The sequence below is a fragment of the Dryas octopetala genome, chromosome 1, assembly GCF_963921425.1.
Source record: "Dryas octopetala chromosome 1, drDryOcto1.1, whole genome shotgun sequence".
NCBI lineage: Eukaryota > Viridiplantae > Streptophyta > Magnoliopsida > Rosales > Rosaceae > Dryas > Dryas octopetala.
Window position 1 is genome coordinate 7,258,293 of NC_141366.1, and position 26,849 is coordinate 7,285,141.

At 34.7% G+C, this 26,849-nt stretch overlaps 1 protein-coding gene and 1 pseudogene across 14 annotated transcripts; both read right to left on the reverse strand.

Moving 5' to 3' along the window:
* Window positions 1–6,631: 6,631 nt before the first annotated feature.
* On the reverse strand, window positions 6,632–12,239 carry LOC147297177 (protein PLASTID TRANSCRIPTIONALLY ACTIVE 12, chloroplastic-like; annotated as a pseudogene). Its single transcript, XR_015120046.1, has 9 exons — window positions 12,207–12,239; window positions 11,987–12,151; window positions 11,446–11,558; window positions 10,653–10,919; window positions 9,208–9,329; window positions 8,362–8,430; window positions 8,055–8,108; window positions 7,838–7,909; window positions 6,632–7,117 (listed from the first exon to the last, which is right to left on the reverse strand). The product of XR_015120046.1 is annotated as a protein PLASTID TRANSCRIPTIONALLY ACTIVE 12, chloroplastic-like (transcript).
* A 5,098-nt stretch (window positions 12,240–17,337) lies between these two features.
* On the reverse strand, window positions 17,338–25,052 carry LOC147297178 (uncharacterized). Of its 13 annotated transcripts, none has more exons than XR_015120010.1 (5): window positions 24,833–25,052; window positions 20,921–21,033; window positions 19,892–20,403; window positions 18,939–19,056; window positions 17,338–18,016 (listed from the first exon to the last, which is right to left on the reverse strand). XR_015120010.1 is itself a non-coding variant. In XM_086229941.1 (5 exons), exons 1-3 carry the CDS (start codon window positions 25,020–25,022, stop codon window positions 20,369–20,371), a joined length of 789 nt encoding a protein of 262 aa, XP_086086067.1. In that variant the 5' UTR covers window positions 25,023–25,052; the 3' UTR covers window positions 17,338–18,016; window positions 18,939–19,056; window positions 19,892–20,368. The 13 variants fall into 13 exon arrangements, 12 of the variants coding, with proteins under 12 accessions (XP_086086067.1, XP_086086065.1, XP_086086066.1 ...); XM_086229941.1 differs by having other exon boundaries at window positions 19,892–20,384; window positions 24,363–25,052; XM_086229939.1 differs by having other exon boundaries at window positions 24,363–25,052.
* Between the last annotated feature and the right edge of the window lie 1,797 nt (window positions 25,053–26,849).

Below are 26,849 nucleotides of genomic sequence, written 5' to 3' on the forward strand. Positions count from 1 at the left end.
TAGTTGCTATCAAGCTGAAAGCCTCAAGCTACCCACCTCCTAACAATCACATCATGAGTACGAGAGGAACTTCCAAAAAAAAAAATGAATCTTAGCTGGTGTTGTAATTGCAATGATGTAATCTTTTTCTTCATAGGATTGAAGATGATGATCTGTGGATTTGATTTTGAGTAGAGGGGTCCATTGAGGCTTGAGTTAGACAAACGACCTCATTGTATGGCCAAAGTTACAAAATCAAGGAAGTTGTCTTCCAAGTAGACCCGACCCCGACAATTGGTGGGTCCCCAGTTAATTAATTGATGATAAAGTTTCTGGCCAAAAAAATAATTGATGATAGCTCAAGTGAACTGAAACTGCAGTTTATTGTAGTTGCAACTGCAGATCATGTGTAGATGCAGGTGAAACTGCAGATCAAGTGTAGATGCAGGTAAAATAAGGTTGCGTAGGAATCTAGCAAGTTTGTAGCATGTGGCCTGCAAAAGAAGAATGAACTGTTGAATTTTTATAGAACGTGGTTTGCAAATAAATAATGAAGCTTCAGATGTATTTGATTAAAAAAAAAAGTTGTAAGTATCTTTTTATCAATGAATTCAAAAAAAAAAAAAAAGACATGAATGTCGATAGAAACTAAATGAAATAGATTATGTAAAATATCGGAAATATAGTAAAGAAAGGCTTCAAACCTTCATGCAAACATATCATTTCAAAACCACAGCTCGAAGATGCAACTGATTTGGATTTGGATTTCGGAGAAAGAATATTGAGCTATTTTTTAAAGGAGACTCACATGCTTATTGAGCAGTTTCCTCTTATCAAATAATTTAGTCTAGTATGTTTTATCATCAAATCGTTAATATAAGTTGTATGTGAATTTATGAAATTAATATTTAATTTAACAGTCTAATAATATTATATAATTTATTAAAAAAAAGAAAATATTATTCAACATTCTAAGAATGATATTGTAAATTAGCCTGCTTCTTACTATTTTCTACGTTAATTTTCTCCACATGCATCCCTTGGGACGATTTTTATTTTATAGTATAATTTAATAAAATTGGTTATGTGTCTCTAGTACCATGCCATTGCAGTAATTTAATTAATTGAAAAACAGAACATCTAGAAAGTCGGCTGAGATCTTTTTCCTCTTCGTTTACTTTCAATGAAATTATTTGGGAGTTTGGGACCCATAAAATAATTAACACCGACATGGCAATAATGTATTATCTATATCTTGGGAGGGCAAAATATAAGAAGAAAAAAAATTAAAAAAAGACTTAAAATATGGATGGTGGGTGGAACATAGATAATGTCACATACCTCTCCCACAGTCATATTCTCATAGATAGAGAGAGAGAGAGAGAGAGAGAGAGAGAGAGAGAGAGAGAGAGAGTTTTTCTTGATAGGGAGAGACTGAGAGAGAGACACACAAATATTTTTGATTTGATATTCTCTTTCATAATCTATGGACTATGTATTATGTAATATGTATATCGTATGGAGAGCAGAGGGAGAGAGAGAGAGAAGCTATGACACCTATTTTGATATTCTCTTTCATAATCTATGGGCTATGTAATATGTATATCGTATGGAGAGAGAGAGGGAGAGAGAGGGCCTATTGGTGTCAAAAAAAGCAACAGCTCACCGCTTAGATTTGTGGGTCCCACGCAATTCCTCTCTCTAGATTTCCTCGTTACCCTTTTTGACGCGACGTGATTGGAATTTTTGAATGCTTCGCTCGCGTCCACACACGCGCCTGATTCATAATAATCCATGCCTGATGGCTCTCCACCTTTATTCTTCCCCTACCTTATTAAATTGTCCAAGATATAAATAACCTGAAAATAGTCAAATACACACAGATAAATATAAAATAATAATAAAAATATTATATTCTTGGCATGCACATAAAAATTTAGTGGAAACTCACTTAAGAAGACTAAGTTTTTAGTTCCAATTCTATGTCAAGTTCATTATTCTTATGAACCATGTAGTGATAACTGAGAAATAGGCTTCTTCTGCCCCATTCTTGATAAATTAGATGAAACCTAATCCCAAATTTCTTATACAATTCTAAATTAAAGTAGCAAGCACTTTTTGTGTGGTGCATGCAACTTTGAAGTTTGAAAATGGGTCTTGATGAGACTCATTTGTTCATGGATGATCATGATGATTAAATAAATATAGCCCATACTGAAAAAGCTTTGAGATGAGATGACTCAACTCAAGCCCACCCAAATGTTTGTGGTGGTTGCATAAGGCAATAAGGGATTGGGATAAGCTCAACTTGGTATATGACCAAATCAGCATATTTCTTCACTGAGTATTCATTCATGCATATCTATATATTGGAAGCTTCCTTCAACCAGTGAAACCTTACATTCAACATGGGATGACAAATAAAGATAAAGCAATTAGCTAACTCAAACCATATAAATTAAGCTCAATGCTAATCCAATTAATATGTTTTTCTAGCCAAATTTTATGAATCCGTCTTGTTCATCATATTTGATCTTGTTAAAATTAGGTCATGTCATCTTATAATTTGTATAAAATAATGGTCAATTATAACTTGTTAAATTCATATTGAATTTAAGGTGTGTTATTCCAAATTTTAAATAAATTAAACACTCTAAGCATCATGCAAAAGCAACACGTAAATTTTTAACAAAAAAAAAGAAAAAAAAGCAACACGTAGATGCATGTACGCGGTACGCCTCTAATTGGGCATGGACAAAAACAAGACAAGACAATTGAACTTACATGCATATTTAGTCCTAATTGGACAACAAATCAAGATTTCGGTTTATACGAACCAGATGTACAGAATATGGAGAAAAGTACATAATTAACAACAATGACACCAATGGGCAGGCAAGACTAATATATAGTAGATGATTAGTGTGGAGCCCAAGCGTTAATCATGACTGTGGTTGTAAGAACATGACTAATTAAGAAAAAGAAAGGTTGAAAGGGCACTTAATTAATGATGGCCATTAATATAATAAAAAAGGATTAGCCACTAGTGACTATTGTCCCTTCTCAAAATGAGACCATCCATAGAGCATACAATGCTGGAAAGACAGAAACACAGAATCAAACACAGTTGACCTGATGTTGCTGTTTCAGCTTTTGTAAGTGATTCTTCAAGAAAATTAATGTTGGTAAGGGGCAAGGCAAGAAAGCAAACCAGCATTGCTTAGATATTTTCTTGATCATGTTTTGGGTGACATACACTGTTGACCAACACACAACCAAAACCCTGATGATTAGTAAATTTGTTAGATTACTTGTGATGTTTATTTGCTGCCAGCATCCCTAATCATTTCTATATCATCTGCCTTAACTTAGTGAAAAAGGCCTGCATAGTCCACCAATAATCAAATTGTTTAATTCCAAGTCAAAATCCCTATCATCTACAGTAATCAACTTTGGTCCCCAATTAGTCAAATCCCTCTAATCCCTCTCTATCTGGGTATCTCCCCCCACCTCCTGGGGGTCAAAGGCCATTCATTTATTCAAGCTTTGGGATAAATGATAATGTGTCTTCTTTTGGGGATAAATGTCTGCATAAAGGGTGTTTGGAATTTATACTCAATGCATTATGGACCACATTGTGTAAGCCCTTATTTACTCTTATACACATGTACATACTATAATGAGCATTCAATTTTCCAAAAAAAAATAAAAAATAGAATTAATGGGAAGCTAAATCATTTTTGATACAATTCTATATGCAAACCGGAAAACTCTTAATATGCAGCATGTTGTTTAATGATACATTAACATATTTGAGGTCCAGCTAAGAATCTGTGCTCATAATTAAAGGAGGGGTCACTTAACAATCCCATCAATTTTGCCCCCAAAGCATGACTTGTACTAATTAATTAGTTAATTTTAGGCCCTGATTTTTGGCTTTTTGTATTGATGGCTGAACCAAAACAGAATAATGGGTTCAAAATGATTATTATATCAAGGTATAATGACAGGTTAAGAGGTAGTATGAGTGTTAAGGTGAAGCAGGGACATGATAATATAAATAAAGCACTTTAAGATCTTGCAAAGGCATCACATAGATAGTGTAGGCCAGAGTGAAATAAATAAATTAAGATAGCTAAGCACCTGAGCATCTTAATTAGCAAATACTTAATGTGCTCTGGAAGTCACTCAGCTCCAAGGAATAAAATTTCGAATTTCGAGTTTCGAGAAAATTTCGACGGAAATTTCGAAGATTTTTAAATTTCGACAGAAATTAGATGAAAATGATGAAAATTGTTATCAAAATACGGAAATTTTGAATGAAACTTTATCATATGTTTATTTAACATATTATCTACTAAATTGATAAAAAAACATTGAAGAAATTAAATTATATAATAGGTTTCATGTGATATAAGGTGAATATAATGCGCGCTGGAGCAAATACTGTTAAATAAAATTAGTATATTCTTTATATTATATAATTTAATCATACACTAAAATCTAAAATCTAAACCTTAATACTCTATATATTCTATATACTCTAATACTCTTTATACTCTATAATATATACATTAAACCCTATATACTCTATATTTTTTAGGATCTTAGGTTTTAAGCCCTTTAGGATACTTTTAATTATTTTTTTATATAGAAATGTATTAAAGTTTAAAGGTCTAAAATAACTAAAAGAAATCTCAAACCTTTTTTTCTTTTTTCCAATTGCCCAAAGGCCCAAACCCCCCCTCAATTTTTTTTTTTCTTTCCTTACTTTTTTTCCCCTTGCCTCTCTCTTTAATCTTTTTTTTATTTTTTATCTTTCCTTCCTTTTTTCCCGTGTCTCTTACTTAGCTAAGCTTTGTCTTCACTAAGTGTAACAACCCAAATTTTGGCTTATGATAATTTTGTTACTTAAATTTTACAAATTTGTTTTAAGATTTATTTAAAGGAATTAGAAATTTCTTTAAATTTATTTTAACTAACTTAGACCTTTGGTTGTGGTTCTAGAGCTTAGTTGTGTGGAAATGAATTTTAGAAAATAAAAATTCAAGAATTTGACGATTATTATTATTTTTAGAATTAAATTATAAGAGTAGGATTTTTCATAATTTTTTTGAAAGCAATTTGACTATTTTGAGGTTATAGGAAATTAGTACTCATCAATATGAGTTCGTAGAATTTTTCGGTGAATTATTTGGAGTCTCGAGCTATTTTTGGTGAATTTCTGAAGTTGGAGAAAATAGAAAATATGAAAATTTCAATAATTTCGATAAATTTCGGTAAATTTCGATAAATTTCGATAAATTTTGGCAAAAATTTTCCAAAAAATTATTGAACATGTGTTTCGATTTCGACACCAGAAAAAAATGAAATTTAATTCCTTGCAGTCAGCTCCAAAAATGAAATCTCTGCTGATTTACAATTTTTTGAAAAGGGGAAATTTGCTTACCTAAGAGAATCTCAGCTGAGGCCAAAACCCAAAAGCGCTCTTGCTCTCATCTTTCTCCTTCTGTTTCTTTCATGGAGTTCTTAAAGTCTAAAGTCTAAACCTTTGAAGGTATCAAAATCCTAAACTGATTGGTTTTGTTCGGGCTTTTCTCTACAACGTTGGGCACTTGGGCCTGCTCATTGTGAAAGGCTCGCAACCCATTCGTGGGGGCTCACATCTTTTAACAGAGCAATTATCTCCTGTTACACCAGTAAGATTTGCTTATAACAATGTCACCAAGCTCACTACTATCATGCAAATAATTTTTTTAAATAAAAAAAAGGAATTATTTTAGGTTTATGAAAATCAACTTTTTTATAATAAGTTCTTAATCTAAAAAAACATCCCCCTCCTCCTAAATCTTAAAAAAAATATTCAAAAAAAAAAAAAAATCTTTTTTATCACAGTGATACCACATTATCATGTTAACTGATATAATAAATTAATAACTATTGTTGATGAGGGTTATAAATCATTTAACTTTATAATTTTGTGAAACCCACATGTCTTAAATGATATTGATCCGACTAATATCCTATATGGGGTTCACCTATACTGGAAATGTTTGACCTCCACATGAAGAGATTTTTTGATGTAATCGATATACCATTACGTAGTGCAACCAGTATGTGTTATAATATTGGCAGATGTTATTAATATTATACCCTACTAATATAAGCATACCATCAAATAATATCATTACACATTAGATTAGTTAGACCACATAATGGTGTATCGGTCACATTGAAAAAATTTTGCTCCACATGAGCAGGATAACATGGTACAAGTTTGAAGTTTGAGCCTCCTATAACCATGCTTGAATAGTTGAATCTTATTGACATAATGACTAATACCTGGTTTTGGGCCATGACGCTATGCGAATTGTCTACGTGTCTGGGCTGCTAGAACCAAAGGTGTACTAAACTTGGGCCTGCTAGTAGATTGGAGATTGTCATGCAAAAATGATCCACGAGCCAAGGCCCAACTTCAACTCTTTCCCTCAGCAGCACAGCCAGTTGAAGCCAGAGTCCCTCATATCTAGTAGTGAATTAGCAATGAATGATAATCTTGTTCTGCCTTCAGCAAGAAAAAAGGGAAAGAAAAATCAATGAACTATTATCTGCGTTTTAAGCTTCTGTAGTTACACCTCCTCACATACTGATCTGATCATGTGACTAATTATTACGTGAGAAGGGTATTGTATACACCTATTGCATACAAGAATTTTTCTTAGTTCACGCAGCTAACCAATTAACCAATTGAAAATAGGAGACCTACATCATAGGAATGATTTTGTATATGTTTAATAACTTGAAAAATGTACAGTTTCTCTGAAGCAACACAACTTCAAACTGAAATCTACCCAACCCACTCCCAGCACACTGGACAGCGAGGCCATCTTCAAAATTCAATGTACTTGGCAGCATCAACTTTAAGTGCAGACAACTAGAACGATTGATAAACTGCTTGACCAACCTTTTGTCTCATTCATATCATTGGCTATGCCTTTTGAATTTCAAGAAACCAAAAACCTCCAAAGGATGAATATATTTACTGGTCTTCCTCAAAGTCCATAAGAAAATCAGTTAAGTTCTCTGAATCTTCCACAGCCTCTTCCAAAGACAATGGATCCTCCTTTTTGGGTTTAGCCTGCAAGATTGAGAGTAAAATACATTAAAATGCATTTTCTTAAAATGGAAAAGAAATGTTAAGCATGTAGACTGTAGACATATGTGATGCAAGTTGAACTACGAGCAAGCTAGCATATAATAATTCAAATGACGGTGTCCTTATACTCTTTTGTTGCTGTCTAGTGAGATGCTACTAATTAAAGGGTATAGATAACCAAAACAAATTCTTGAACAGACCGAAGATCGTCTACTTTCAGAGGTTTTCCTTGATTTTGTCCATGCCAACAAACAATTTGAAATGCCTCAAGTTTTTAGAAATGGTCAGTCAAATAGCAGTGATCTTTTTTTTGGCCAGAAATTAGAAATGATTCAAAGTACTTTTTACAATTCAGAAACCCAAGGACTCAATTGTAAGTGTATGTAAACTAAAGGATTTCAATCTAAGCAGGAAAAAGAGGGAAGTGGACATTGAATATGAAGGAGTAAATAGAACTCCATAGTCGATCTCCAAGATACATATTTCAGTGGAAAGCCACATTTAATGAAAGTATGGCTAGGAAGGAGATCTTTTGTTTTTTAGATGTTGCAATGTTTAGATATAATTTGTGCCACATAAAGCTTTTTAATTGCAATGGATTTTTCCTTTTCTGGTCCATAATGACATATAGATATATGAACGTGCTCTTCTCAAAAAATCAAATGTTAAAAACAAAAACATGCCGTGGGAAATGAGAATCACCTTTGACTTGTTAAGTTCAGGGGTACTTTTCAAAACACTCCAATTGCGTGTGATTTTCTCCCCTTGTTCATCCTATCACAAGCAGTTTCAAATGAGATTACACATGTAACAACCATAATGGACGAGTAGTACGCTGGACAACTGCATCTAAGGCGCCTCAGCATCAATGTAAGAAAATGAAATTATGGATCTAATGTACATGAACAATCAAACTTACATCATTTTCGCCAATGTCAACAGTTCGTGCCATAGCATCATCCATATCAGGTGCCTGCTTTTATTGCATAATATTAAGAGTTAAATCAGGAATGATTAAATTAGATGTATTGCCCAAAACACACTATCGCATGTTCCTTTCAAGCCTGATTTTCATGTGCTAACAAAAAATTACATATTTGTCAACAAAAAATTGAGAACTATTACAAACTTGCTCTTATGCAAGTTGCTGCACAAGATAATCTATCCACTTAAAATTTGGAGAAATTTTAATGGACAAATCAAAGTTGACACTTTCAATTGGTTACCTCCAGCTCTTCAGTCTTCTCGTTTGACAGAATTTTCTCAAGCTCCTCCCCTGATATGAATTTTCCATGCTGATCAAAGAAGGAAAGTCAGAACTTAAGACATGAAGATAGTAAGTAAAAAATGTTGCAACAGATGTTAGAAAAATTCAGCAAGTCATATAACAAAAAACAAATAATGATAGAAATGTGTTATAAAAATTCAAAAAAGTCAGGTAAAAAAATCATTATCACCATGAGAATTGAGAACTTTAGTCTAAAATATACTTCCACTTATGCTTTCCCAACTGAGAACACTCCTACATTGATATTAGAATTCTTTGAACACCCTAGGAGTACAACCTAATCAAATAACAGCACCAACAGCAGAGTTGTTAATGTTAAATAATCAAGGCCCAAGTCAATGAGTCTACATGGTATTCAGGTAATAAGAACCATCTAAGTTCTTGTATTGTTCAATACCAATCATATGTACAGTGACTAAAACAAGGAGCCACATTAAGTTGGATGATAACAAGTTAAAATCAGCAGCCATGTGCTGAGTTTAATCTTTGAAGATTACATAGCTCAGACCTATGGAGAAGTGCATCCCAGTCCCTGCATTTCACATGCTAGAATTAACAAAACAACTTCCATTCCTCTCATTAATCCTCCAGCCAAGAACTCTGTACCATGATCAAACAAACAAGGACAAAACTTCACTCCCTGTTCAGAAACTTGGCTTTTATTATACAAAGAAAACCACAGTAAATTCCTTCAACTACGAATCACAATGTCATATAACCTAACCATAAACTCTTTCAGCAATTTTCCAGAAAGGAAAAGGGAGGAGAATTGAAAAATGCTGACCTCCTTCAGAAAAGACAACATATTTGGTGTCGGTTCATGGAAATCCGGGCCTCTATAATCAATCACTTCATCTGGATCGTGGATATAGTTCACAGTTGGGTAAACTGGATCTCCACCCCATACTGCAAAGGCCAGAGAGAGCAGTCAATATAATAAAATGCTTGTTTTTACATTTCTTTATGAAAAAACATCAACACATATTCAGATCTAACAGATATAAGAGGGAAAACAATGACATATTAACAGAACTATGGCTTACTAGCAAGTACCAGCACAAATTAGAGAAAGAAAGCAAGGAGCACCCATGTACACATACACACAAGTACAAACTACGGAGGGAGTAAATCTGTCTGTTTCTATAATCCCTCTTATCTTGGAAGTGGGAAAAGATTTATATATATATATGTATAAAATTTATTAATAGCCTTGTATGAGTACCAAGTTGTGGACAAGCTGTCCACTATGTACAATACAAGGACTTATAACTTCTTACCAACCAGCCAATAAAATACACAAAAATGATAAGAGGAAATTACAAATTTGGTCCACTTATTTTATACCTAGTTCAATTTTGGTCCACGATCTTTTTTAAGTTCTGTTTTGGTCCACTAATTGTTTCATTTGTTCAATAAAGATCCAGATTTGTGACTTTAAATCTTTTGGGTTGTGTTTTCTTCAATTATAATTGAAGTATAAGTTATATTTCATCATTTCTTAGTCATAAAAACAAATTTGGAGTATTATAATCTAAGAGAATTGAGATTTGGTGAAATTTGAAAAATTGGCAGTTTTGGGTACCCTACTTTAGGGTCAATTATCTTGAGTTTTAGAACTCCAATTTGAATGATCTTTATATGGTTGTAAAGAAGAAATGCATAGCTTTAAAACAAGTATATATTTGCTGAATTTGGGTGAGATTTGATAGGGTAAAAAGCAGGCCAAATTTGAGAAAACAAATCTGGACCTTTATTGAACAAGTGAAACAATTAATGGACCAAAACAGAACTTGAAAAAAATTGTGGACCAAAATTGAACTAGGTATAAAATAACTGGACTAAATCTGTAATTTCCTCAAAATGATAATGAAGACTATTAAAATGCAGTCCTCCAATCTACAAGAGTAACATAAAACGATAAATCCCAAAACTCAAGAGAAACCGATGCCCAAGGTGACGTCCAAGATTTCACTCTTATCTCAAAGAATCCAAAATCTTATATCTCAAAGAATGTCTTCCCCCTCTCCCGTATAATTTTAAAAATCCTCTATAATATATTGGCCACCAAGGGGAACATGCAATCATTGTTTTGACCAATACACTAAACTAAATTCAAAAAGATTATCCAGAAGAACTGAACTGTTTCATAGATTGAGATGATTGAATAGTGATATAAAGAATGAAAGACAGATAAATAAGGCACAAAATTATCAGCTTTGGAGTGAATACTTTGCTTTATTTGATCCTCCTGCATGCGCATTGCTAAAGGATCCCTAGGTATACGGATATCAGTCCCCATCATTATGCGATACTCTCAATCTGTTTGATGACAGAACATTTCAATTAGTTGAGTTGTTTCGTTTTCACCAGTCTCTTCAAAATTCAAAATGTTTCTGAACAGCTTCTCGAGAAGTGTCTCTTTTCCATGCTTTTACCCATTCTGAATAGTATGCTATCGGACCTATTCTATCCAGTCTCTCCTGTTCAGTTCGAAGCCTACAAAATCAGCAGTTATTTGAAAATTCCATATAAAAACACAACACTTGTGTAGAAGTTTCTAATCAACATTTGAGGTTGCAAGGCACACTACTTGTACATGATATAAAAAATAGAAAAGCAGGAGCAAGGAAAGCCTAACCTAAATAAAACATAAACTGCGAGACAAATTAATCAAAATTGACTATGCCCAAAAGAGACTTTCATAATCAAATTGTTGAGCAGTGGAACCAGCCTTTCTCTCTTTTAATCTGTTTAAGGATGCTGCCAGCATTGTTTCTTAATTCTTATCACTCTCATTGACACAAGATGACAAAATGAATCAATAATTTTCACCACATCCTTGTATTCATTCCTAGTTTTCCTTCAATTACAAACATGATCCTAAACCTACATATGTATGCCTGCCTATGTATGTATCTGAGTATGTTCGTGTACATTGAGAAAGGAAGAAAGAGACAAACAACCAAAAGAGAGTTACTAGTAAGCATGGAGTGAAACCATTCAAATTTGTTGTGGATTATACCTTTCATCCTTGAAAAGATGTCGCCTTGCTCTGTAAAGTGAAGTTTCAGTCAATGATGGATGTTCACCATAAAGCTTTACTTGCCCAGTCTCTGCCATGGCTTTGAGAAAAACCTGAAAAAAATTGAAAGACATGCACATAGTCAAAGTAAAAGACTATTTTCCATCAAATGTGCCAGTTAGTTTATGGATACATTACATGGGTACTCTAAAAAGGAATGGGCTTATATGGATTACTTTAATACAGATAATACAAGCGACATTCATTATTTGTGAAAACCTCATGTAAACAAGAACCAACATATTGTAAATCCAAAGAGGTGCAGGGAACACCTATGAATAAATTCTGACAAGTGGGTCATTTACACCAGAAACCCAAATATGATTAGGTAATTCTTGACAAAAGAGCTTTCAAACTAATAATGTTTCAAAATAAAATACTGTTGAATCATATGGTGCAAATTTTCTAGACATTCAGACATTTTGGCTTATATATATCCCTTGGGTTATCATTGTTTATTTTTTATTATATATGCACCAACCGTTTCTAGATCTGGTCGCCTGCTTTGCCATCTGGACCATTGTTCCTTCTCTGGCTTTTTCCAGTTCCACCATACGCACAGATAAATATAAAATAATAATAAAAATATTATATTCTTGGCATGCACATAAAAATTTAGTGGAAAGTGGAAACTCACTTGAGAAGACTAAGTTTTTAGTTCCAATTCTATGTCAAGTTCATTTTTCTTATGGACCATGTACTGATAACTGAGAAATAGGCTTCTTCTGCTCCATTCTTGATAAATGACGTGAAACCTAATCCCAAATTTCTTATACAAATCTAAATTAAAGTAGCAAGCACTTTTGGTGTGGTGCATGCAACTTTGAAGTTTGAAAATGGGTCTTGATGAGACTCATTTGTTCATGGATAATCATGATGATTAAATAAATATAGCCCATACTGAAAAAGCTTTGAGATGAGATGACTCAACTCAAGCCCACCCAATTGTTTGTGGTGGTTGCATAAGGCAATAAGGGATTAGGATAAGCTCAACTTGGTATATGACCAAATCAGCATATTTCTTCACCGAGTATTCATTCATGCATATCCATATATTGGGAGCTTCCTTCAACCAGTGCAACCTTACATTCAACATGGGATGACAAATAAAGATAAAGCAATTAGCTAACTTAAACCATATAAATTAAGCTCAATGCTAATCCAATTAATATGTTTTTCTAGCCAAATTTTATGAATCCGTCTTGTTCATAATATTTGATCTTGCTAAAATTAGGTCATGTCATCTTATAATTTGTATAAAATAATGGTCAATTATAACTTGTTAAATTCATATTGAATTTAAGGCGTGTTATTCCAAATTTTAAATAAATTAAACACTGTAAGCATCATGCAAAAGCAACACGTAGATGCATGTACGCCTCTAATTGGACATGGACAAAAACAAGACAAGACAATTGAACTTACATGCATATTTAGTCCTGATTGGACAATAAATCAAGATTTCAGTTTATACAAACTAGATGTACAGAATATAGAGAAAAGTACATAATTAACAACAATGACACCAATGGGCAGGCAAGACTAATATATAGTAGATGATTAGTGTGGAGCCCAAGTGTTAATCATGACTGTGGTTGTAAGAACATGACTAATTAAGAAAAGGAAAGGTTGAAAGGGCACTTAATTAATGATGGCCATTAATATAATAAAAAAGGATTAGCCACTAGTGACTATTGTCCCTTCTCAAAATGAGCGTCCACAGAGCAAACAATGCTAGAAAGACAGAAACACAGAATCAAACACAGTTGACCTGATGTTGCTGTTTCAGCTTTTGTATGTGATTCTTCAAGAAAATTAATGTTGGTAAGGGGCGAGGCAAGAAAGCAAACCAGCATTGCTTAGATATTTTCTTGATCATGTTTTGGGTGACATACACTGTTGACCAACACACAACCAAAACCCCTGATGATTAGTAAATTTGTTAGATTACTTGTGATGTTTATTTGCTGCCAGCATCCCTAATCATTTCTATATCATCTACGTTAACTTAGTGAAAAATGCCTGCATAGTCCACCAATAATCAAATTGTTTAATTCCAAGTCAAAATCCCTATCATCTACAGTAATCAACTTTGTTCCCCAATTAGTCAAATCCCTCTAATCCCTCTCTACCTGGGTATCTCCCCCCACCTCCTGGGGGTCAAAGGCCATTCATTTATTCAAGCTTTGGGATAAATGATAACGTGTCTTCTTTTGGGGATAAATGTCTGCATAAAGGGTGTTTGGAATTTATACTCAATGCATTATGGACCACATTGTGTAAGCCCTTATTTACTCTTATACACATGTATATACTATAATGAGCATTCAATTTTCTAAAACAAAATTAATTAATGGGAAGCTAAATCATTTTTGATACAGTTTTATATGCAAACCGGAAAAGTCTTAATATGCAGCATGTTGTTTAATGATGCATTAACATATTTGAGGTCCAGCTAAGAATCGGTGCTCATAATTAAAGGGGGTCACTTCACAATCCCATCAATTTTGGCCCCCAAAGCATGACTTGTACTAATTAATTAGTTAATTTTAGGCCCTGATTTTTGGCTTTTTGTATTGATGGCTGAGCAGCCTGAACCAAAACAGAATAATGGGTTCAAAATGATTATTATATCAAAGTATAATGACACTTTAAGATGTAGTATGACTGTATGAGTGTTAAATGTTAATGTGAAGCAGGGACAGGATAATATAAATAAAGCACTTTAAGATCTGGCAAAAGCATCACATAGATAGTGTAGGCCGCTACAGAGTGAAATAAATTAATTAAGGTAGCTAAGCACCTGAGCATCTTAATTAGCAAATACTTTAATGTGCTCTGGAAGTCACTAAGCTCCAAAAAAGAAATCTCTGCTGATTTACAATTGTTTGAAAAGGGGAAAATTTGATTACCTAAGAGAATCTCAGCTGAGGCCAAATCCCAAAAGCGCTTTTGCTCTCATCTTTCTCCCTCTGTTTCTTTCATGGAGTTCTTCAATAGTTTTTCCATGTGTGCTTCGTTTTCGTTGAAGGGAAAGGTTTACACGTGAAGTTAAGTGCGACCCGCACGAATTGAAGGGTGTGATTTTCAGATGGGAGAAAAAATTGTAGGTGAGATGAGTATTATTGGCATGATATCATCAGAGCCATGGATGGGTTTGAAGTCGTTTGATCTAAGGGTCTAGGATGATAGAGGGTTGTTGGAGTATTTTGTGGCTACATTTGTTGCATTGGTACGTCTGGTACATTTGGAGATCTGTGAATATAAAGTTTGCCAGCTAGAAATCCAAGTTTGTGAAGAACAGTTAGCCTCTGAAAGTAGAAAAAAAAAGTAATGAGGCCTCTTAATGCCTACTTAGATATTACTATAGTTATCTTCACCTGCAAATAGTTGTAGTTTAGTTCATCATACCATGTTGTGGATGTTTTTGGCAGAGAGTGGAAAAACTTGAACATGAGAAGAAAATACGGAGGAAAGAGCGTCAAAGTGAAAAGGTCGTAATGAAAATAGTTATCTTGTGTTCAATTTTATTGTAAGCAAGAATGTGCATGTTTGTTTGCAAATGCAAGTACTTTTCTGCTTGGCAATTGAACTTTAAAGCCCTTAACATTTCTCTTTGACAAATAAGATGTAAAAATAAGCATAAATGAAAACATGAATCTACATTTGGTACATTTGGTACATTTGTTGTACATTGAGAAAAACTGAAAATAGACAAGGACAATGAGAAAAGCACAACATAATGTTCATATGTTGATTGATGATTTCTTTCTATACGTACCAGTATGATGAATTTAAGCGTTTTTATTCTTTAGTGGAAAATTTAAGTCGAATTCAAATACTTAGAATTTCATTATATATTTGCATCTTTTTTTATTTCTAATTCAAATACTTGGAACTGCTATCTTAAATCTTTGAAATACCACGGCGGTTCAAAGATGGAGCTATAATAGAGATGAGAAGTCGGATGGTGACAATGTTCTTAGAGAAAATGGAAAGTAGGGGGTGACCGAGAACAACTTCAAGCATGCACGACGCCAGTTGGTTTCTAATCATTTGTTTCCTTGTATAATTTTCATATATGCATCAGTTAGTAAATGTACCATTTGTGTTTATGTTTATAGCGAAATGAACCATTGCCATTAATGTCTCTTTATGATTTAATATAGATATGTGTGAGATTTTTTTATTTTTTTGCAGTAACTCATGACACGAACTAATAGTTGTCATGAAATGTACCATTAATTTGGTACTTTTTTTTTGCGCAAAGTCCAAATATTAGTGTAGGGAAACAAATGTACTGTGGTGTTTTGGTACCTAATTCTTAAACATAAACCATAAGTTGGTACTTTGTTTCGTGTATATTTTTCATGTATTTATAAGTTATACTAAATGTACCAATTGTGTTTATGCTGTCCATAGCTGTTAGAAGCCTAGAATGAACCATTACCATTAATTTGGGGATACACAATAGATATGCTTTAGAATTTTTTTTGGCGGTGCCATCATGGAATGGATGTACAGAAGACCTACAAATGTATTTGTTATAAATAATAATTATCTGTAATATATTTTGAATTAATTCATATTAGATATCTTAAATTAAGGAGATCATATATACTAATAGTTCAAAAACGATGTGAAGGACAATCCTGGTATTGCATAATTATAATTTTCTATTTCAAAAATCAATTATTGCTGATGTGTCACAATTTTTGGACCTCAGTATAAAAAAATGGGTTTGAGTATAAATGTAAAAATATATACGGTTTAGTCTGAATGGTTATCCAAATTTGGACCTATGCCTAATTGTCTGTGGGATGGGCCGGCCCAGCCCATTCAGAAGCCTACTGACACATACACCTACCACTGAAACTAACTATTCAAACGGAGAGGGCCCACGTCAAAACCCAAAACTTTCCGATTGTCAAAACCCAAAACTTTCCGACAACCTACCGGAGATCAAACGCCAGCTGCCAAACTTTCCAACTTAACCGTTTTCTCTACGGTATATCTCTCTCTCTCTCTTGTCTTTTGGGTATCACACTATCACTCTACCTTTTTTTCCGCTGGAAACTTTGATTTAAATATATGTTTAAACTGCAGATTAGAGGAAATGGGACAAGGGTTTAGGGTTTATGTTTTGACAACATAGAAATATAGTTTTTGTTTTTTGTAATGGCTCTCTGATAAAGTGTAGTGGATGATACATTAATTTCAAATGAAGGTTTATCTAGTTCATAGTTATGTTTGGTTTGATAAAAAATAAAAACAAGATTTAGACATAGTGATGAAAAGTTCAGTGCCTTAAAGTTAAGCGTCTAAAATCTTGGATCTGCCAAACACTTCATACTGCATGAAATTATCAGCACTTCCAAATCCACATTTTTTTTTATTCACTAACTTCCAAATCCATAGAGCCTCCTGATCATGTCACTCTTCTTAATTATTAATAGCAGGAAATGACTGCTGATCATGTCATAGAGCCCCCTGATCTTGTAAATGAAATGACTGCTGCCCTCAAATTTGCTGATGGTGATGTCTTGGTTGTAGATGCTGCCACTGAATGCATGATGGTAATTAACCTAGCATTTAATCCAAGTTATTCCACACATGGAAGAATTTTAGCTGTGATAAAACAGACTTATGTTTACTAATAAAATTTTATTATTTTGGTGAACAGGTAAATACCGACATCATACAGCATGCAATCATAGAAGGCTTGCCAATTGTTGTTGTAATAAACAAGGTAGATTTTTCCTTACTATGGGGCTGCATTGTTTCTCATTTTATTTCAGTTTGATCAACCTGTTTATACTTCCATTAACTATCTTGTTATACATATTAACATGAATTTTAATTTCACAGATTGATAGATTGGTAACAGATCCTAAATTGACCCCAATTTCTGGTTACCGTAAGCTAAGGCATACTCTGGAAGCCATTAATGACCAAATAATTGCTGCCTCTCCAATAGCTGACAATGTGCAACTCATTGATCCTATTGCCGGGAATGTTTGCTTTACAAGTGCTACAGCGGGATGGTCATTCACATTGCAATCCTTTTCAAAGATTTACTGTGAACTCCATGACAAGCGAATAGATCCAGATGCCTTCGCTTCTCTGCTATGGGAAGATATGTACTACTGCAAGAACAGGGTTCTCAAGAGAGAACCCACAGCCCCATTTGTGCAAATTGACCCCAATTTCTGGTTACCGTAAGCTAAGGCATACTCTGGAAGCCATTAATGACCAAATAATTGCTGCCTCTCCAATAGCTGACAATGTGCAACTCATTGATCCTATTGCCGGGAATGTTTGCTTTACAAGTGCTACAGCGGGATGGTCATTCACATTGCAATCCTTTTCAAAGATTTACTGTGAACTCCATGACAAGCGAATAGATCCAGATGCCTTCGCTTCTCTGCTATGGGAAGATATGTACTACTGCGAGACCAGGGTTCTCAAGAGAGAACCCACAGCCCCATTTGTGCAGTTTGTGCTTGAAATGCTGCAAGAAATAGTGAAAAGAGGAACTATAAACAAATTGGACGATGAAAATTCAATGGGGACAGCTTATAGCACACTTTCAGAATCGGCCTCAGATTTCATTGATAAGCTAGTTAAAAGGGACGAGCAGAAAATGGTGGAGGATTTTAGAAAGATAGGAAAGAGTTCACATGACATTATGAAGGAACATGAAGAGCTCGATGGCAAAGCAGAAGACGAGGTATTTATTTTCTCAGACTTACCAAAGATAGAAATGTGTTATAAAAATTCAAAAAAGACGAATAAAAAAATCATTATCACTGTAAGAGAATTGAGGACTTTAGTCTAAAATATACTTTCTCAACTGAGAATACTCCTAAATTGACATTATTATTCTTTGAACACCCTAGGAGTACAGCCTAATAAAATAACATCACAGACAGCAGATTTGTTAATGTTAAATAATCAAGTCCCAAACAAAAGAGTATACATAGTATTCAGGTAATAAGATTAAGAACCATCTAAGTTCTTGTATTCTTCTATTAAAAAAAAAAGTACCAAACATATGTACAAAGACTAAAACAAGGAGCCACAGAAAGTTGGATGATAACAATTTAAAATCAGCAGCCATGTGCTGAGTTTAATCTTTGAAGATTACATAGCTCAGACCTATCGAGAAGTGCATCTCAATCCCTGCAAAACACATGCTAGAATTAACAAAACAACTTCCATCCTCTCATTAATCCTCCAGCCAAGAACTTTGTACCATGATCAAACAAACGAGGACAAAACTTCACTCCCAGTTCAGAAACTTGGCTTTTATTATACAAAGAAAACCACATAAATTCCTTAAACTAGGAATCACAATGACAAATAACATAACCATAAACCCTTTTAGCAATGTTCCAGAAAGGAAAAGGGAGGGGAATTTGAAAAATGCTGACCTCAGAAAAGACAGCATCTTTGGTGTCGGTTCATGGAAATCTGGGCCTCTGTAATCAATCACTTCATCTGGATCTTGGATATAGTTCACAGTGGGGTAAACTGGATCTCCACCCCATACTACAAAGGCCAAAGAGAGCAGTCAATATAATAAAATGCATGCTTTTACATTCCTTTATGAAAAAACATCAACACATATTCAGATCTAACAGATACAAGAGGGAAATAAATGACATATTAACAGAACTATGGCTTACAAGCAAGTACCAACACAAATTAAGAGAAAGAAAGCAAGGAGCACCCATGTACACATACACAAAAGTACAAACTACGGAAGGAGTAAATCTGTCTGTTTCGATAATCCCACTTATCTTGGAAGTGGGAAAATATTTATATATATACAAAATTTATTCATAGCCTTGTTAGAGTAGAAAGTTGTGGACGAGCTGTCCACTATGTACAATACAAGGACAAGCTGTCCACTATGTACTACAAAGGCCAATGAGAGGAGTCAATATAATAAAATGCATGTTTTAACATTTGTTTATGAAAAAAAAAATAGCACATATTCAGATTTCAGTGTCCCTTTTCCATGCTGTTACACAATCTGAAAACTATGCTAAAGGACCTATTATATCCAGTCCCTCCTGTTCAGCTCGAAGCCTACAAAATTATCAGCTATTTGAAAATTTCCATATAAAAACACAACACTCGTGTAGAAATTTGTAATCCACATTTGAGGTTGCCTTGTTAGAGTACAAAGTTGTGGAAGAGCTGTCCACTATGTACAATACAAGGACAAGCTGTCCACTATGTACTACAAAGGCCAAAGAGAGGAGTCAATATAATAAAATGCATGTTTTTACATTTCTTTATGAAAAAACATCAACACATATTCAGATTTCAGTGTCCCTTTTCCATGCTCTTACACAATCTGAAAACTAAGCTAAAGTACCTATTATATCCAGTCCCTCCTATTCCGATTTGAGAAAAACTTGAATAACACATTGTCAAAAAATGGTAGTTACAATGACATGAATTTGTATGTTTACATCAAGCCTGATTATGATATAAAAAGGAAAAGTTGACACATTAACAAATAATGATTTGACAACAAATACTAGAAATGTGTTATAAAATTAAAAAAAAAACAAATTAAAAAATCATTATCACTGTAAGAGAATTGAGGACTTTAGTATAAAATATACTTCCACTTATGCTCTCCCAACTGAGAACACTCCTAAATTGACATTAGTATTCTATGAACACCCTAGGAGTACCAAGTCAACGAGTCTACATAGTATTCAGGTAATAAGAACCATCTAAGATCTTGTATTGTTCATTTTCACCAGTATCTTCAAAATGTTGCTGAACAGCTTCTCAGTGTCCCTTTTCCGTGCTTTTACCCATTCTGAATACTATGCTAAAGGACCTATTCTATCCAGTACCTCCTGTTCAGCTCGAAGCCTACAAAATTATCAGTTATTTGAAAAATTCCATATACAAACACAACACTTGTGTAGAAGTATCTAATCAACATTTGAGGTTGCAAGGCAGTCACTACTTGTACATGAAATAAAAAATAGAAAAGCAGGAGCAAGGAAAGCCTAACCTAAATAAAACATAAACTGAGAGACAAATTAATCAATTGACTATGCCCAAAAGAGACTTTCATAAACAAAGAGTAGAGCAGTGGAACCAGTCCTTCTCTCTTTTAATCTGTTTAAGGATGCTGCCAACATTGTTTCTCAATTCTTATCACTCTCATTGACACAAGATGACAAACTGAATCATCACCACATCCTTGTATTCATTCCTAGTTATCCTTCAATTACAAACATGATCCTAAACCTAATATGTATGCCTGCCTATGTATGTATCTGAGTATGTTCATGTGCATTGAGAAATGAAGAAAGAGATACTCAACCAAAAGAGAGTTACTAATAAGCATGGAGTAAAACCATTCAAATTAGTTGTGGTATACCTTTCAACCTTGAAAAGATGTCGCCTTGCTCTGTAAAGTGAAGTTTCAGTCAATGTTGGATGTTCACCATAAAGCTTTACTTGCCCAGTCTCTGCCATGGCTTTGAGAAAAACCTGAAAAAAATTGAAAGACAGGCACATAGTCAAAGTAAAAGACTATTTTCCATCAAATGTGCCAGTTAGTTTATGGATACATTACATGGGTACTCTAAACAGGAATGGGCTTATATGGATTACTTTAATACAGATAATACAAGCGACATTGTTTATTTGTGAAAACCTCATGTAAACAAGAACCAACATATTGTAAATCCAAAGAGGTGCAGGGAACACCTATGAATAAATTCTGACAAGTGGGTCATTTACACCGGAAACCCAAATATGATTAGGTAATTCTTGACAAAAGAGCTTTCAAACTAATAATGTTTCAAAAACAAATACCATTGAATCATATGGTGCAAATTTTCTAGACATTTTGACTTATATATCCCTTGGGTTATCATTGTTTATTTTCTATTATATATGCACCAACCGTTTCTAGATCTGGTCGCCTCCTTTGCCATCTGGACCATTGTTTCTTCACACCAAAGTTCAAGAATTTATAAAACAAGTTATTGAGATCATTGGATGGAGATGGATAAATGGAATAAGATATCGAAGTCTACAAATTGAAGAGATCCGCATTATAGATGATTTAGTAGTGCTGCCTCCCAGCACTAAACAACAACAAGGAAAAGAGGAATTTCAATTCATTAATCAGTTCAAGACTTTCACAAGGAGGACACTCAATAAGGAAACATCAACGACAGAACTAAAGGACTTCAAAAGAAAGGTGGAAGAGCTTAAAGAAGTTGAGATTGATAAGCTGAAGAAATTGTACTCTCACCCGTTGCTACAATCACAGGCAAAATTTTGGATTTCCTTTGCTGGCCTACAACAAGTTTCATTTGGAGAAGGATGCGCGTGATCAAGGGGGCTCCTTAATACCTTGGGAATCGACGTACAACGAAACTTGCAAACTTTTGGAGATCATTCCAAGAGATCTAACTGCAGAGAAACCGATTGAAAGAGCGGTTAAAATGCAATTTGGTTGTGCAGAAATCTCCCAAAGCAAAAAACAGAATGAAAATTCACATATAGATGAATTGAGATTCAGAAGGAATTGTATAATTCATCTCAATGAACAGATTAGTAGCTTATGTGCTGAATTAGAAAAGAAGAAGAATGAGTCAGTTGGGAGACGAGAGAAAATAAATCATCTCAACCAAGAATTGGAAAACTTGAAAAAAGAGCTAGCTAGATATTTGAGAACGGATGTTCCATTAGATGATGAAGACAGATCCAACTTCTATGAGATGAAGAAAAAATGCCTGAGAGGCATCAAACATTTTGAGAAGGAAATTCGGGACTGTGTTAAGAAAGAAGAAAGACTGATGGAACTGTAAGACAAGACCAAACTTGAACATGTAAGAAGCTAAACTAAAACAAAATTATTTTGCAAAATACTAACCATATCATTTTGCGGCTATGAGAAAAGCAGTTGCAGATCACCCTGGAAATGTTGTTTCCACATGTGAACAATGATGTCTACAACTTCATGTGGTTTAACGACATTGAACCAGATCTTTTTGGTTCCAGGAAGGAGTACAAAATTGAAGAATTGATAGGCCAAATTGACCGAAGGCTGGAGGATGACCGAATTTACAATACGCTGGCCAAGATTGACAGTGATCTTGCATTGGTGGTGGAGGATGCTTGAAAGATTAGGTGACAAAGACTTCACTATTTTGTGTATAAATTAGAAGATTTCTAAATAGGTAGAATAATTATTAAGAGGATTAGTTTGTACTTTGTACTAATTTTATTTCCTTTTTCTGCTTCACCTGTAAGTTCTGTAACTGGAGATGCTCTTATTAAGTCTTATACTCTTATAAAATAGTGAAGTCTTTGTCACCTAATCTTCAGGCATCCTCCACCACCAATGCAAAGATCACTGTCAATCTTGGCCAGCATATTGTAAATCCGGTCATCCTCCAACCTTCGGTCAATTTTGCCTATCAATTCTTCAATTTTGTACTGCTTCTTCCTGGAACCAAAAAGATCTGGTTCAATGTCGTTAAACCACATGAAGTTATAGACATCATTGTTCACATGTGGAAACAACATTTACAGGGTGATCTGCAACTGCTCTTCTCATAGCTGCAAAATGATATGGTTAGTATTTCGCAAAATAATTTTGTTTTAGTTTAGCTTCTTACATGTTCAAGTTTATTCAGTTTGGTCTTGTCTTGCAGTTCCATCAGTCTTTCTTCTTTCTTAACACAATCCCGAATTTCCTTCTCAAACTGTTTGATGCCTCTAAGGCATTTTTTCTTCATCTCATAGAAGTTGGATCTGTCTTCATCATCTAATGGAACATCCGTTCTCAAATGTCTAGCTAGCTCTTTTTTCAAGTTTTCCAATTCTTGGTTGAGATGATTTATTTTCTCTTGTCTCCCAGTTGACTCATTCTTCTTCTTTTCTAATTCAGCACATAAGCTACTAATCTGTTCTTTGAGATGAATTATACAATTCCTTCTAAATCTCAATTCATCTATATGTGAATTTTCATACTGTTTTTTGCTTTGGGAGATTTCTGCACAACCAAACTGCATTTTAACCGCTCTTTCAATCGGTTTCTCTGCATTTAGATCTCTTGGAATGATCTCCAAAAGTTTGCAAGTTTCGTTGTACGTCTATTCCCAAGGTATTAAGGAGCCCCCTTGATCACGCGCATCCTTCTCCAAATGAAACTTGTTGTAGGCCAGTAAAGGAAATCCAAAATTTTGCCTTTGTGATTGTAGCAACGGGTGAGAGTACAATTTCTTCAGCTTATCAATCTCCTTCTTTAAGCTCTTCCACCTTTCTTTTGAAGTCCTTTAGTTTTGTCGTTGATGTTTCCTTATTGAGTGTCCTCCTTGTAAAAGTCTTGAACTGAGGATCTCTTCAATTTGTAGACTTCGATATCTTATTCCATTTACCCATCTCCATCCAATGATGTCAAAAGCCCATCAGTAGCCTCTTTCTAAGAGGAATCCACGAGGCAATTCTGGCAGCTCCACAGGTTTCAAAGTATGCAGGGGCTCAAATTGATGCGACATGAGGAAGACTGATATAGTATTATGAAGATAATTATATTTAAACATTAGGAAACCACCGTCATTCTCACGGTGGTGAACGAAAGCTTTGCCTTGAAGGGGAAGGCTACAATTTCCCATAGAAGATAGTGTTTTCCATTCCTTTGTTTCAATATCAAAGTAGCGCACTCCTTGGAAATTCGGAGGCGAGTATAAGATTTTGTCGCCCGCGATTGCAAGAGAGAAATCGGTAGAAATTTCAGGGTGTGCAAGAAGTTTGGAAGGAAAATTTGGGTCTTCTGGAGGATCCGGCAGAGAATCCCATACCTGCTTTGACTGGTCGAATTCCTCGAAACAGTTAACACGGCGGCAGGATACAGTGGCGAGAGCATAGAGTTTGCCTTGCAGCTCTACCAGCAGGGGATGATGTTTTAAATACTTGCAGCAACTCTTAAGCATGGACTCTGACTTGGGTTTCCGAGCCTTATTCCCCTCAAACACCCAAATTCTATTACTCTGATTCAAAGAGAGCATGTCGGTTGTGGCCAAGAAAACAATACTCTGAGGGTTGCCGAACAAAGTGCAACCCACAGAGTGCAAACCAAAACCACCCTCCCAGACCTGATAACCCTCTCGCCGTAATTTAGAATTCGAATTAAAACTATAGCAACCATCGTCGCTCAAATTCAGTTTGATGGATTCAACAGCGACACCAACGCTGTAACGCCTCTTCTTCACTCTACATTCGCGTATGACCTCAGAGAAACATAAGTATAGGGACTTGGAATTCGACTTACCCGCCTTCGTCACGCTTCCTTGCCCGGCGGCCCCCTGAATCAATTGTATGCCTTTGTTCTCCACCTTCTTTAAATCTAAACCAACTCTTTCGATTGCAGTGAGCGCCTCTTTTCTCCCAAACTTCGAAACCCTTCCAAACTTCGCAGCCGTTTCCAATACTCTGGGCAAAGGCCTCGTCTCAATCTCCATACCAAACCCTAACCTAGGTTTTCCGATTTCGAAAGCTTCACACTCAGCAATTGCGTTCGCAACCTACGCTTTATATATACTACTCTTGCCACGTGCTCACGTGTCTAAAAGCGTACTAAACTTGGGCCTGCTCGTAGATTGGAGATCGTCATGCTAAAATGATCCACGAGCCAAGGCCCAACTTTAACTCTTTCCCTCAGCCAGTTGAAGCCACAGTCCCTCATATTAGTCATATCTAGTAGTATAGTAAATTAGCAATGAGGGCCCGTTTGGTTCCCTTTCCAGGTGAAATTTCTTTTATTGCGTTCGGTAAGTTTGGAAAAATAAACTAAGAATTAGAAGCAATAAATGTTGTGTTTGGTCAGTTTTTTAATTGTACCCTTATCTATTATTTATTTTTAAATAATAACAGGGTGACGAAAGGTATAACTTGTACAAATCTTTCCATTTTCCAATTCGATCCGATCCATTCATTCGTAGAGCTATTTACTCGATCGCAGACATTTCTAGAACACTTCTAACAGAGGGACAAATAGTCAATTTTGAAGAACTTATTGTCAACCTCTTTCAGATATATACGATCAACCAACATTTATCAAATTTGAAAAAGAGTCAAAAGAAATGGTTCGATCCTCTTATTTTTATTTCTCGAACTGAGAGATCCATGAATCGGGATCCTAATGCATATAGATACAAATGATCCAATGGGAGCAAGAATTTACAGGAACATTTGGAACATTTCATTTCTAAGCAGAAGAGCCATTTTTGTTTTCATTTTCAAGTAGTGTTTGATCGATTACGTATTAATCAATATTCGATTGATTGGTCTGAGGTTATGTGCTGAATTGGAAAAGAAGAAAGAAGTCAGCTGCCAGACAAAAGAAAATACATGATCTCACCCAAGAATTGGAAAGGAGGAATCAGCAGCAGCTAGCTGTGCATCACCCAAGATCATGTATTTTCTTTTGTCTGACAACTGACTTCTTTCTTCTTTTCCAATTCAGCACATAATTTACTGATCTCTTCATTGAGATGAATTATGCAATTCCTTATGTATCTTAACTTATCGACATATAAACTTTCATTTTTTTTTTTGCTTTTGGAGATTTCTGAACAACCATATTGCAATTCAACCGCTCTTTCAACTGATTTCTCTGCTTTTGAATCTCTTGGACTGATGTGCATAAGTTTACAAGTTTCATTGTACGTGGATTCCCAAGGTACTAAGGATCCCCTTGCTCACGTGCATCCTTCTCCAAATGTAACTTGTTGTATGCTAGCAAAGGGAACCCAAAACTTTATCTTCTTAATTGTAACAACGGGTGAGAGTACAGTTTCTTCAACTTTTCAATCTCACTTTCTTCAAGTTCTTCTACCTTTCTTTTGAAGTCCATAAATTCTGTCATTGTTGATGTCCCCTTTTTAAGAATCTCCTTTGTGAAAGTCTTGAACTGCTTTATATAGTGAAATTCTTCATTTTCTTGTTGTTGTTTGGTGCTTGGAGGTAGCACCACAAAATCATCCATTATCCAGATCTGTTCAACCATTAGACTTCCATATTTGGTACCATTCATTCATCTTCATCCAACAATTTCAATTATTTGCTTTATAATTTCTTGAACTTTTGTGTGAAGGTGGAATAAATTTGTGTTTGGAACACGTGTCCACAACTGAAATTTGGTACTTGTAAGTAGATCCTCCAGCATGTAACTCAACTTGATAATCTAAACAAAAGCAAAAGTAATACTGTATGTCTAACATATATTCTAACTCAACTAGATACGAATATACCAATTGCATCTTTGGTAATACGATACTGAAGAAGCC